This window comes from Bos indicus x Bos taurus, chromosome 23 (genome assembly GCF_003369695.1).
Source record: "Bos indicus x Bos taurus breed Angus x Brahman F1 hybrid chromosome 23, Bos_hybrid_MaternalHap_v2.0, whole genome shotgun sequence".
NCBI classification, from domain to species: Eukaryota; Metazoa; Chordata; class Mammalia; order Artiodactyla; family Bovidae; genus Bos; species Bos indicus x Bos taurus.
The window spans coordinates 33,377,587-33,392,199 of NC_040098.1; the positions used below are offsets into that span (position 1 = coordinate 33,377,587).

The 14,613-nt window shown below is 40.5% G+C and overlaps 1 protein-coding gene across 7 annotated transcripts in view; it reads right to left on the reverse strand.

Moving 5' to 3' along the window:
- The window catches only part of CARMIL1 (capping protein regulator and myosin 1 linker 1), a 308,279-nt gene that overhangs the window by 71,757 nt on the left and 221,909 nt on the right, over positions 1-14,613 (reverse strand). For all 7 annotated transcript variants that reach the window (XM_027524071.1, XM_027524067.1, XM_027524073.1 and 4 more), the window contains 4 exons: positions 13,663-13,835; positions 12,017-12,085; positions 9,053-9,146; positions 2,327-2,425 (listed from right to left, as the gene is read on the reverse strand). In XM_027524071.1, the coding sequence (XP_027379872.1) occupies positions 2,327-2,425; positions 9,053-9,146; positions 12,017-12,085; positions 13,663-13,835 (435 nt within the window). The remainder of the gene's footprint in view (positions 1-2,326; positions 2,426-9,052; positions 9,147-12,016; positions 12,086-13,662; positions 13,836-14,613) is intronic.

The following is a 14,613-nucleotide window of genomic DNA, read 5'->3' on the forward strand; positions in this document are numbered from 1 at the left end:
ACTCAACATTCAAAAAACGATTATCATGGCATCTGGTCCCATCACTTCATGGCAAATAGATGGGGAAACAATGGAAACAATGACAGACTTTCTTTTCTTGAGCTCCAAAATCACTGTAGATGGTGACTGCAGCCATAAAATTAAAAGACACTTGCTCCTTGGAAGAAAAGCTATGACCAACCTAGAGAGCATATTAAAAAGCAGAGACATTACTTTGCCAACAAAGGTCCATCTAGTCAAAGCTATGGTTTTTCCAGTAGTCGTGTATAGATGTGAAAGTTGGACTATAAAGAAAGCTGAGCACTGAAGAATTGATGGTTTTGAATTATGGTGTTGGAGAAGACTCTTGAGAGTCCCTTGGATTGCCAGGAGATCAAACCAGTCCATCCTAAAGGAAATCAGTCCTGAATATTCATTGGAAGGACTGATGCTGAAATGCCAATACTTTGGCCACCTGAAGCGAAGAACTGACTCATTGGGAAAGACCCTGATGCTGGGAAACATTGAAGGTGGGAGAAGAAGGGGATGACAGAAGATGAGAAAGTTGAATGGCATCATCAACTTGATGGACATGAGTTTGAGTAAGCTCTAGGAGTTGGTGATGGACAGGGAGACCTGGTGTGCTGCAGTCCATGGGGTCGCAAGGAGATGGACATGACTAAGCGATTGAACTGAACTGATACTTTCTTCTGTTTTGCTAGAGAATTTCCTCAAAAAATCAGTTTTTCATATGGAATATTGGGGGTAAAATTTCTAATTACTGTCCAAATATAATTTTACTCTGCCCTCACTCTGTTTGATAAAATGGCTGAACCTCATTTGTTTCTAGGATAGTTCCCTTGTAAGATGACCTGTGTATTCTCTCTGTAACTCTTTAAGATGGTGTGTTTTTGTTTTTGTTTCCCTTTATTCTAAGTGTTCTCACCAAGTATGGTTCTTTACTCATCCCTCTAGATCTATTTCAATAGGTTATATCAACTCCAACATTCATATGAAATGCTTTTCTATTATTTTTACTCTTTTAACTTTTTCTATGATGTTTCTTTTTAACCTCTGGAGTTCCTGTTAGAAGGCTATTGGTCATTTTTAATCTATTCACTATTTGGACTTACTTTTCTCTCATATTTTTCATCTGTCATACTGCATGTTATACAGATTTTCCCTGTTTTCTACCAAACAAGTAGCTTAATTTGTGCACTATCAGTTAATTTAATTCTATATTACAGTTTCCATATTTTCAATTGCTAAGCATTGTTTCCTGTCCTCTGATTACTCCTTTTCACAGCAGCTAATTCCTATTTTATGTATATAATATTCTCTCAAATCCCACTGAAGTTATTAAATTAAAAAAAAACTTTTGTTAAGTTCTCTGCTCTACTTTGAACCATCTGAGCTCAGTTCTTTGGTGTATCTTCTTTCTTTGACATCCTATAGATTTTCCTCGAATATTTTATGATCTTTGGGTTTGGTTATGTTTTTGGAGGAAAATATTTCACACTTTTTTGAAGTTGAGTAGAGAGAAAAGGAGTGAAATAAAAGAAAAGAATAGTTTCTCTTCAGCACTTACATGTTAATTAACATTCAACAAATTCTTAATTATTCAGAAGAATTTCGGAATTTGTTTCCTACTCAGAGAAGTGAAATGGAGTAGAAGAAATGGAACAGAAGGTCTCCAAAGTATTAAATCTGATTACCCTCAGATTTTATCATCTATAATCTAGGGTTCCTAATAGTTATATATAAATCTAAATCACATCTTACTGCAAAGGAGATCAAACCAGTCAATCCTAAAGGAAATGAACCCTGAATATTCACTGGAAGGACTATAGCTGAAGTTAAGCTTCAATACTTCGGCCACCTGATGCAAAAAGTTGACTCACTGGAAAATACCTTGATTAAAGATTAAAGGCAAAAGAAGGAGGAGGCGGCAGAGGATGAGATGGTTAGATAGCATCACCAACTCAGCGGACGTGAATTTGAGCAAACTCTGGAAGATAGTGGAGGACAGAGGAGCCTGGCATGCTGCAGTCCATGGGTCAGAGTCATTATGTCCATAACTTAGCAACTGACCATCACCTTACTGACAGTCTTAAAATGCACAAAATCGTCAACAATGGAAACTGTATATTTAGTATAAGAATTAACCTACATTTTCCTCCCTCTACATCTTCCCCCAAACTCTACTTACATTTGTTGTCATTTTCAGAAATGGGTTCTTACTGTCCCATGGGAAATGATAAAAATCCTTGGTCTCTGGCTCTTACAAGGGTCAGTTCAGCGTAAGCAGGAAGAACACTGGCACTGGGAGAAGACTGGTCCCTCTTACCTGCTGCGTGGTGCTGGTGACAATGCCCTGCTGGAGGCGATAGGCCTGCTCTTGAAGGTATTTTCTAGTCTCGTGATTCCGGAGCAGATAGTTTTCTATCTGGAAATTAAGCACAGGTCTCTCTCAAGAACACATTTTAACTCAGCAGAGAGTAAAGTCATCAGTGAAACAGCCAGCAGCTGAAGTGAAGACCCAAGCAACTAATTTTCACATCCTGCCAGTGCCCTGGCCCCACAGCATGTACGAGATGGGGAAATGGACTATCAGATGCATTATAGGTGTTCTTAGTTAGAAATTTTACTTGCAGGTAACAGGGGTGATTTTTATGTGACTCAGTAGTTGACAAAGAAGAGCAAATGTTTAATTGCCTGCAGGGTTAGACACCCCATTTACTGCCTTTTCATTACTTTCCTGCACATGATTGTAATCTTTCTCTGTCATAAATTTTTAACCAATAAACAGTTCAGAAGCTAAATAAGTACCCCTACAGAATATGAATGGTCTTTTCTGAACCTCTTGGCCTTATTCCAGGGGTAGAATTCACCAGCATTCAGAAAATTCTTTAAAGGAAAAAACAGGTACAAAATTGGAAGGATACAGGCTGGTCCATCTCAAAGCTATATACTAATTTCCTTAATCTACCAGGCTTACACGTATTTTTAAAAATAGGAATGATTTTAGTAAAAGTATCAAAAATTAGAAAATGGATTCCTACAGAAAATGAAGTCTTAAAGTTACTTGACAATCTATATTTTTATACATAGACAATGTTTTATGAAAAACTCAAAAATACAAATGATAACTAGATTGGAATAAAGTATTTAAGAAGAACAATATACACATTGGGCAAAAAAAATGTAGTATAAACTATTGGGGATAATGAATACCTATTAAGGTGTTTTTTTAAAGAATGATCTGAGATAACTAAGTATGCCATCTATTTTTTTAAGTTGTTGCTTTTATTTGTCTTATTAATGCAACTTAACCATTTGGCTTCTAATTTGTCACTATAGTTCTCTAAGAACGTCTAATAACTATGAGGCTTTCAGCATTATTACATTTTCATTTTAGTTTTGCATATGCTAAAATGACTACTACTTAATACCAATTAGGAACAATTAAAACAGACTATAATTACTATCATCCCTGGAAACTGCAAAGCAGAGCAAAATGTACTATTATACTAAACATAAATGAAGAAATTATAAAACAGAAAGATCCCTGAAATGGAGCATCATTAAAGTGACACATTAATACCATGACATTATATTACGTTAATTTTCTCTTGCTGCTTCCCAAGAAGTCATCTCTTTCCAAGGTGACATTACCATCAGGTAGAATGTCTTTGCTAAAAAAAGATTCTTGCCTGAAACTGGCAGACACACATTGCCCCCTAGTTTGGGGTGCTTTTGCTTTGTTACTTGTTCTACATTTGGCCTCACTAAGCCCTGGCCATGGGCCAGTTCTGAGATCAGCTTGTTTACTCAGGAGGCTCCGCTCACATACAGGCAGTGCACCCAAGGCAGCCCCAGGCACTTCCAGGACTGCCCCAGGGGCACCAACCGGGCTTCACAGACTGAGCTTGGACGGAGGATTTTAGAAAAAAATTAGTATTCAAAGCTCATTTCTAACAGCTAGTACAGGGAGAGAAGAAAGACAACGCTAAGAGTCTTTAAAAACAGTCATGTACACATCACCACTGAAAAGCATTTGCATCTTGAATTAACAGGGTGAATTTTCCTTCTGTGCACCTTTAGGTGCCAAGGCAGAAAACCAGGACAGGACGGGGCTTGACTCAAGTCAAATGGAAAGGGGAGAGCCAAGAGTGTCATTATCACATTGCCAGTACCCCTGGGCAGCAGTGACCTGGGAGACAGTCTAGAGTCTGTTAGACACCTTCAGTCTCACTGCTGAAAACAGCAGCAGCACATAGGCAAAAAACCATGTGTTTTAATAAAGGAATCTTATATTTTAAAATAATAAAGACTGAATACAGAATCACAATATTGTTCTTCAATAGAGTAAAATTAAAGGGTAAGAGGACAGGGTTCTGTGACAATAAAAAATGGAATATATAAAAGCATAGTAAGTACTATAGGAAAAGAAAACAATAAATATGAGCTTTAAAGGCAACAATTTTCATTTAAAAAACACAAATTTTTTAATTAACTATTTGCATACTCTGTTCTTTCTTTTTTTATCCTCTCCTTTTCTGTCTTCTCTGATTTTAAGCATTATATATGATCCACTTTTTTCTCCTTTCTTAAAGAATTATATTTTAGTGGTTGCCCTAGTATCTGCAAAGTACATTTACAATTAATTCAACTCTTCTTTCAAATAACACTGGAATTGCTACTTGAACAACACAGGTTTGAACTGCACAGGTGTGCTTGTAAACAGATATTTTTCAATAGTAAATACTACAGCACTACATGGTCCATGGTTGGTTGAGCCCATAGATGTAGATAAGGTGGGCCAATTGTAAGTTATACTGAGATTAACCCCAGGCTGTCCATTTCACAAGTAGTACAGGTACATTAATGACAGTCTTGCCAATTTCTCCCTTTCATCCCTTTAACACCACTTAGAAAGTCTTTATTTCTTATTTTTGAAGAAAAATTTTGCTAGATGCAGAATTCCAGTCTGTTTTTTTTTTCCTTCCAAATACTTTAGTATTTCACTCTATTTTCTTGTTTGCATGATTTCTGACTCAAAGTCTGATATAATTCTTGTCCTTATTTCCCAATATGCAAGATGTATTTTCCCCTGTCCTCCTTCAACATTTTCTCCTTGATTTTCAGCAGTTTGAATACGATGTGCTTACATGTTGATTTTTTTTGGCGGGGCGGGGGATGGTGAGGTGGGGGGGTAGGGAGGTATTTATTTTGCTTGGTGTTCTCTGAGTTCCCTGGATCTGTGGTTTGGTTTCTGTCATTAATTTCAAAAAATTCTCAGTTATTATTTCTTCTGTTCCTTTCTCTTTTTTCTCCTTCTGATATTCCTATTACAAGGCTATTCAATGTTTTGTAATTTTTCCCACAGTTCTAGAATATTCTGTTCTTTTTCCCTCCTATTCTATTTTTCCTCTTTGCATTTCAGTCTGGAGGAAATATTTTAGAAAAAAATATGTTTGAGTGGCAAAGTTTTTTCAGGGAAGTTTCTACTGACATATCCTCAAACTCAATGATTCTTTCCTCCACTGTCTCCAGCCCACTGATGAGCTAATAAAAGGCATTTTTTTGTTAGTTACAGCATTTCTGTCTTCTAGCACTTTCTTTTGATTTTTTTTCTTAGTTCCTCTTTCTCTGCTTTTAATACCTATCTGTTCTTGCATGTTTTTTTTTTTACTTTTTCCATTAAAGCCCATAACATATTTGATTATAATTGTTTTAATGACCTGTCTGATAATTCCAAACTCTGTGTCATATCTGAGTCTGGTTCTGATATTTGCTTTGGCTGCTCACACTGTGGTTCTTCTTGTCTTTTAGCATGCCTTGTCATTTTTTGTTGAAAGCCAGATATAATGTATCTAGTAATAGGCACTGAGGTCATCAATCTTTTAATGTGAAGTTTTTATGTTCATCCAGCTAGAAACTCGGAGAAGGCAATGGCACCCCACTCCAGTACTCCTGCCTGGAAAATCCCATGGACAGAGGAGCCTGGTAGGCTTCAATCCATGGGATAGCTGAGGGTCGGACATCACTGAGCGACTTCACTTTCACTTTTCACTTTCATGCATTGGAGAAGGCAATGGCAACCCACTCCAGTGTTCTTGCCTGGAGAATTCCAGGGACAGGGGAGCCTGGTAGGCTGCCATCTCTGGGGTCGCACAGAGTCGGACACAGCTGAAGTGACTTAGCAGCAGCAGCAGCAGCTAGAAACTGGGTTGTGTTGAATGTCTGCTGTAACTGTGTATGTCAGGGGCTTTAAGTTCTTCTATCAACCTGTTTATGTCTCTCCTGCTATTTTGGGGTTTCCCTAGAAATGCCTCCTTAAATAGTGTCTTACAGCTTTGCTCAGTTGTAATTCACTGTTATTATAGTTGATGTGTGATATAATGTAATAGGGAGGGGAAACATTCTATAACCTTAAGACTAAATTTAGGCTTTTTTTTTTTTTTTTTTGAGGAAAAAAAAAAAAAAGGTCTGAGTCCCTGGACTGTAACCTTTATAAGTGTTTCTTGGCCCTCTTTTTTCCCCCCTCCCTATGTGAAACAAAAAGCTGGAAGGGGATACAGTGGTCTGCCTTTCACTAGGTCAGGTAAGACTCTCATAGAATAGTTTCTCTTGAGGGTTGGCTTTTGTTACAGAGGATAGCATGTTCTAACTGTATTTCAAAATGGTTCCCTTTTCCCATCCCCCTGCCAGAAACGTGAGTGAATTATCCTCCAGTCTTCACTGTGATAACATGTTAGGGTTCTTATAATTAAACCCAGGCAAGGGTCAGAGCCTACCTAAGACTGAGCCTCTAAGAGTTTTTAGCTCTCAAATTAGTCCACACCAAGCCTGCAACAAGTCATCAATTGCTGTTTAAGCATTCCTCTGAGTTACTGGCTCCACTAGCTTCTGCTCCTGGTAAGCTGATCCTGGCTTTGAGTTTCTGTATTACCATTTCCAGGGTGACAGTTTGCATGTCACCTCAATTCTCTGGCAGACCTAAGAAAAGTCACTCATTTTCTGCTAAGCTTTTTTCTTGAGAGACTGGGAATGATGACTTGCAAACTCTGCATGTCTAATCTGAAATCAGAAACCTTATCTCTATAGAATATGTCTTCTGTTATATTTCCTTTAGGAAAGCATAAAGATAAGTAACATTTGTATTTTGCTTTATGGTCGACAAATTGCTTTTCATGTACACCACCTCATTTGATCCTTATGGAGACCTTAGGCAAATTAGACACGCTTTCAGTTTTCTTATCCATAAAATGAGGATATAATAGAACAAAACTCATGGATTTACTTTAAAGTTGACAAGTATTAATTTATGTAAATCATTTAATATAGTGTCAGGCCCCCAGCATGAACTATATTCTAAGTGTCAGCTAAACACTGTTATTGTGTAGCTTTATTTTTTATATAGATGAAGAAACCAAAGTTCAGAAACACTAAGTACTTACAGAACTTACATAGCTGGGAAGAGTCTGACTTGGAACTTTTGAACACAAATCTTAGATGGTTTCTTTTGCAACCCCACACTTTCCTCTTCCTCAACTCCCAACCTTACTCCCTTAATTCACTGAACATCTAAAGAACATCTAAGCGTGCATACCAGGTACTGCACTAGCTTCTGAGAATAAAACAAGATGAAAAATGCGGGCTCTGCCTTCAAAGAGCTCAGTCACTGGGAGCGAAAAAAAAATGGAGGCAGGTAACTTAAAACAATGTCACAAGGCCAGTGGAAGAACCACCTACCTACTGGGGGAAAGGGACTCTGAGAAGTCTTCCTGGATAGGCTGACCCTGGATTTCAGTCTCAACAGACATGTACAGTAATGGGGTAAGCACGAGTATCATCTAGACTCAAGCAGTGATTCTCAAATGTTAGAAAGCATCAGGAAAGCTCAGAAAAACCCAGATGGCTAAGTCCTGCCTCAGTTTCTGAGGCCCAAGAATCTGCATTTCTATCAAGTTCCCTGAAGTAGAGAAAAACAAAGACCATGGGGTGGTTAAGAGATGAAATTGACAGTGAATAGGAGACAGATCCTGGGTAGAAATTCTTGCCAAGCTTAGGAGATTAGGCTTTATCCTAAAAGCCTCTGGGGAGGACTGGATTGAAGGTTTTAGTCTGATCAAATTCACCAAGAAGAAAGATGGCTATTTTTGACTGTGGCGTGGAAAACAGACAAAGAGATGTAACCATCCTGGTGAGAGAGGATGAGGTTGGAACAAAAGCATCTGTTATAGGAATAGAGGGAAGGAGAGTAAATGAAGAGATTTATGCTACACAGTTAGTAAACTTGGTGATAGATTGGCTGCAGATGATATAGGGAAAAAGAAGTCAAACTTAGGAGACTGGACAGAGGGTGGCACCACCAGAGGAAAGCCCAAAGAGGGAAGAAGGATTTAGGAGATTCCCCAAATAATAGCATGATGAATGTGGAGTCAGATGGGAAATATTTGAGCATATCCTAAGTAGATACAAAGGTAGCCATAACCATAGAAAGAGAAGGATGAAGACATGAAAGAGTGAACGAATGACTGACAGGGCAAGTTACCAGCAAAGGGCAGAGATGCTGGGGTCAAAGGCACCATGGATGGCTGGGCTTCTAAGGGAAAGCACCCACCCTCCTCTGGGGTCACCAGAAAGAAAGCGGGAATGGGTGTGGATTCCGACACATTTATAGAAAAAGATGACAGAGATCTCAACAATACCCTGTTTCTCGATGAAGAAGGAAGGGAAGGTTCAGGCTGTTGAGGATGAAGGATGTGCTAGCTGACATGGATTTCTACACATTCTCTAAAGGATAAAGAGGAAGTTATCCATGCCTGAGCTCTGGCATGCTGATGTTATAAGAATGTTCTTTCACTCCACCTAATGTTCACAAGTTTTAATCTTTCTTATCTTATTCCTCCCCCAGTCATGCATTATGCCAGTCATAATCACAAGAATACAAATATGAAAATAGCTTTGTAAAATACAAAGTACTGTTCATACATTCAAAATTATTATTCACATAATTCCATTCAAATGTGAATTTATTATAATTAAGCTATTGATCCTTCAGTACCTTCTGGAGAGCCTCTTCTGTCTTTTCAGGGTTTGTTTTTAAGGCCTGAGAAGCATCGTACATAGGAATTGGCATAAATCTCAATGTGTAGTTCCTAGAAAAAAGGAGAAAATGTTGTTTATTAAAAATAACTTCCTATTACTTTAATTCCACACTCTTTTTTGAAAAATCTGAAAAGAGAATTGCCAAAGTGTCTTAGAAAATTCTAAACTACTGGAACATCTTAGGCCCCATGATTATAGGGTCCGCCTTCTTTCCTATCCACGTGTGCAACACCACGGGTGACCTCGTCACGCTGTCTGCAAAACTGACAGAATCTGAAGGAAACTGGTTTTGTTGTTTGGCGTTTGGCTTTCAACTACAGCAAGGACAGGACTTTCAAACTGAAACTGCAGAGATGGACTGAGAGAAAGGCTACGGGGAAATGTCCAGATCAACTCACTCACTTGGATTTCGATCACCAACAGATCTGAAGGTACCTTGATGACCCCTGATGATGGATGACAGGCCCCGAACAGTAGAGAAAAACCCCAAAATAGAACCAAAACATTTGCTTGCCAAGCCAAGGACATGAGCATCCACAATAACAGTCTGTTCAGGCTCTGGGCTCCTTTAAATAAGCGAGTCCAAGACCAGTGACTGTCTAGAAAACCTTCCTGCCTGGCTCAACACCCTGACCTCTGAGGGCCTGGCAGTCTGCACCCCACCCCGAGAACCCCAGGCTCTTGACACCAGGTAAAGCAACTCTGGGTCTATTTATTACCTCAGGGCTGCTGACCAGTTGACACAGGAATGCAAGGGTGAGTCATTTTTGCATGAGAACACTTAAAGCTGCACTCTGGCCTCTGCTCCTGACCTTGCTACAAAGTGCTGTGGGTCAGGATGAATGTCCACACCTGCTCCCCCTCCACAAACTCAAGCCCTGGGGGCGCCTTCTCTTTCCCACCCCAAATGTATGTGTTTCTACAACAAGACACTCAGAATATTGACCTGGTAGGCCACATGTTAGCAGCTGAGGCATAGGCTTCACACAGCTGGCTTATTTTAGGTCTCTAAACAAGAAGCAGCACTTGAGGTATGATTCTTATGGTTGGTTAGATGGCTTCTACTGGAAAAATAAATTAACAACTAAGTCCTAAAACAGGTGTGAATAATGAATAAATAATAAAGAAAATAAACAGTCATCTTAATAATAGCAGTCATCTGGATGGTTACCTAATGGGGGAAAAAAAAAAAAACTGTTCTTCATCCAGTCCAACTTACAGGGTGACTTTAAAGTAAAATAAATAGCAAAGACAAGGCTGTTATTTCTGTAACTTTCATTTTTACCTCAACTTTGCTTGAGCAAAATTGCTTTTGTTTGACTTAAGAGGAGCCAGAAAACTGAAACTAAGGGACAATACGTCTTTTTTTTTTTTGGCACACTTGATGATTTTCTTTTCCCTCATCCACTTTGCATCATGCTTCAGACCAGCATGGTTTACTTAAACCAAATGTGGTTTCACACCATTGGCATCTTGGACCTCAGAATATATGAGACTGTAATCCAGGGAGCCCTACTCTTGGCTTCTCACAGACCTGTCTTGGCTGGCAGTCTGCAAAATCATCAGGGTGGCAGCTGTGCTGTTAGTACCCAAATGCGATGACTGGTAAATAACTGTTTCCTTTCAAAGGTTTTGTGGTGCAATAGGTGTAATTATAGGAGGTTGTGCAGTCACAGAAGGCTCCCAGGAAGGGTGGCCATGGTGACTGATGGTATAAGCTGCCTTATCCCTGTTTAGTGATAGCAGAGGTGGCAGCAACTTTGACCTTCTGGCTAAAGGAAAACCACAGGATTTAGAATTGGAAGGTACTTAAAGACAATTTACTCTGAATTCTCACTTTATATATATATAAAAAATCAATCAGTGAGGTGAAATGCTTTGTTCAAGATCATAGGCTTGTTGATGATAGAACGAGGGACTGAATGGAGAACTCCTAATTCCAGGCCTACGGTTTTATCCAGGTCATCATACTGGTCATGAGAGCTCCACATAAGGGGCCATGCATGGAGGGAAACCTGGGAAATGCATCCTCTTCCCCTCCCCAGGGCACCAGCTCCTATATCCCTGGCCCCTAATTTTCGTCCTACAATTGGCAACCTCTCGTTTTTAATGCTATACAGCTGCTTTGATCATTTCTGCCATTAGAATATAATATGAAGGCTGAAAAGCTCAGAAAGAGCTTGTTTTTTCCCTAGCATATTTTTTTTTCCGGCCACATTTGTATTCTTCTTTCCACTGGGATAGTAAATTTGACAATAAATAATAATTGCAGACTTTAGTTACAAAGGTAATAAAGAAAGCCTTTAAGAGAAATGAGACGAGCGAGCCCTGCCCTTGCCACTTCTTCAAGTTCGCTTTTATTTTCCTGCTGGCTCAGCTGGTAAAGAATCTGCCTGCAATGCAGGAGACCTGGGTTCAATCCCTGGGTTGGGAAGATCCCCTGGAGAAGGGAACGGCTACCCACTCCAGTATTCTGGAGAATTCCACAGACTGTAGAGTCCATGGGGTCACAAAGAGTCAGACACAACTGAGTGACTTTCACTTTGACTTTATTTTCTGGAGCCCAGCTTTTTTCTCACCACTGGATTCAGAGTTGTCATCTGGGCAAGAAAGCAAGACCCTGTGGAAATAGGTTTAAAACCACAAGGAGAAAGAAGCAAGGCGAGCACTGAGTGGGCCTCCACCATGATATCTGCGACTTTGGCAGAATGAGCATCTATGCCCTCATTTTATGGATGAAGAAACTCACACCAGAACAAAGTCTCCGTATTCCCAGGTGTCACGGCTGGTGAGCAGTAGACTGAGACTCGGACAGTCCGGGTCTGAGTTAATCTATCATCACTCGTATTACCCCGTTGATAACACAAACACCACTGGTTCTTTTCTACTTTTCTAGAAGGAAGTCCTACGTAAAACTTACTTTTCCATAGCAACAGCTATATCTTGAAAGCCTTGTGCGGTAATGTTGTTCTTGTCCCATATAACAGTCCTGTTTGGAAACCAAATCACAAAGATGATCAGATAGTTAGGAATGGAGGAAATGATTCTCCCACTACAGATACATCTCTCATAGGCAACACTGTCTAGGTAGTTTAGCACAAGGAATAACATTCAGCGTTGTTTAAAACAAAGCAAGGATGAGCATTTCCCCCAGTATTAGATTCCAAAGCCATTCTCTGCTCAAGGAGGATGGCAAAAAAAAAAAAAAAAACAAACTTAAAAGCAAGAGCACACACATTAACTTACCATTATATCACCTAATGCCTAACACCAGCCAGAAAACCCTAAATCCTGACTTCCTGATATTCTCCCCAACATATTCTCCAAATACCATCCTAGTACTGAAGTCTGAGGCTGAAGCTATTTATGTAAGAGGCTACACAGTCTCATGTCCAGCATAGAGAATTTCAGATACTGAGATTTTTTTTCTATTGTAAACAGCTAGAAAGACCATCTGGTATTTTCTGATGTTTCATCACTGCCCTGATGTGGTGTGACCAACAGTCCCAGCAACCAAGTTCACTCTGCTGGCAGAACCTCGGGTACTCTAAGGAGGTTGTTTACTTTTTAAACACAAAATCTATTTTGGAAGAAAAGTATTACTCTCCTTTCAGAATGTGAATACTTCAGAAGTATTTTAGGCTTTGTCAATTCACCTGACACATGAGATGGCTTTTTATTTGTCTGAATGCTCCCAGACTCACAGCCTTTAATTGCTTTCTCTTCCTAACCTCAATGACCTTCCTCACATACACACTGGCCTTCAAAGAAACTGCTGCAGTTTGGGGCTTTTGCCTTCAATTTAGACAGAAGGTACAGGCTCTGACTTATACCAGAGAGCCAGGGAAATAGCAAGAAAGAGCCCTTGAGGAACAGTATGAATTATTAACTCTTCTTTCACCAGACCACTGGGCTAGGTAGCAACCAAATCTCCAAATGATGGATGGTAATACGGTTACCACATTACTGGTCCCTAAGAGAAGTAGCTACTGCATGGCTTATCCTTAAGAAAAGCCAGGCTTGGGAAGTACTACAAATGAAAACCAATGAACAGATGAGTTGGCTTCCAGGATGAACCTGCCTTTTTGACCCAGTGGACTGCCTGGATCCCTTGGGTTTTAGGTCTTTATGTCGGCAGGAGTGGGAAGGGAAGATAAGACACTGGGCTCACAACCAATACTGGGAAGCCCCTCATGTAATTCCTCCCGTCTTCCCAGCTCTGCATGTTTGGCATTGTCCCCAAGCCCCTCCTTTCCCCTCACATCTGTCAGCTGTCAACGCTGCTGTGAAACAGGAAACTGCAATGGTTCTCAGTCGGGTTCACCTCACAATGGAAATCTTGAAAAGAGCAGTGTGAAGGAATGACTGTGTCTAAATTTGGGAACACTCTCCTCTATATTTTGACAGAAGATTTGAAGCTGTCGTCTCCGCTCCCCAGCTGGTCTCCTTGGAAACTCAGGCTCACATGGACACAGCAGGTCCCCAGTGCCTGTGGGTCAGACTCCCCTCCAGGCCTTCCTGAGAACCAGCATCCACCCATCGGGGCCAAGTGCCCGGCCTGCCTACCTGAGCTTGGTGTTGATCTGCAGTGCTTTGGCCAGCATCTTCGCCCCCATGTCCCCCATGCCATTCCCACTGATGTCCACTTTGGTCAAGGAGGTGTTGCTACCCAGGGCATTGATGATGATGGTGACCCCAGTCTTGAGTTTCGAGTCGGCCAGGGACAAGGACTGCAGAGGCTGTGGAGGCAACACCAGATAGCACTCACACGGTCACATCAGGGCTGCCACTGCTCAGGGGACCTGCTTCATGGGAAACCATCGGGGGTGGGACCTACTGCACAAGCACAAGGTGGAAACTTTGGAAATTTCTGGCTAAAAGGCACTAGTGAATGGGATCCAAGGGTTCTGGACCTTGGGAGTCACACATGAAGAGCTTGTGTCAATGCTGAATACCACCCACCTCTCCTCTAAGGGAAGCTGTGGAAAGATATCCAGAGTGGCAGATGCCAGCTCTTTGAAGTGGAGGATGGGAAGAAATAAAAATACTGCACAAAAATGTCTGTGCTTCAGTATGGCAACACTATCCTTTTTGATCTATTTCTAGGCAAGGTAAAATGGCGTCTTAAAACACTAGTAGAGGAATGATGCATGCATGCTAAATCACTTCAGTCGTGTCTGACTCTTTCCAATCATGTGGACCGTAGCCCACCAGGCTCTTCAGTCCACGGCACTCTCCAGGCAAGAATACCGGAGTGAGTTGCCATGCCCTCCTCCAAGGGATCTACCCAAACCGGGGATCGAACCCGCATCTCTTATGTCTCCTGCACTAGCAGGCAGATCCTTTACCACTAGCGTCACCTGGGAAGCCCAATAGAGGAATACTGGTACTAAATTACCAGTAGTAGTAAATGTAAAAATATCCAGCCAGGATCAATAATAGCTGACATTCATCGAACGTTTACTATGATTAATGACTGTTTAAGCTTTTTACATGTGTTTACTCATTTAATCAACC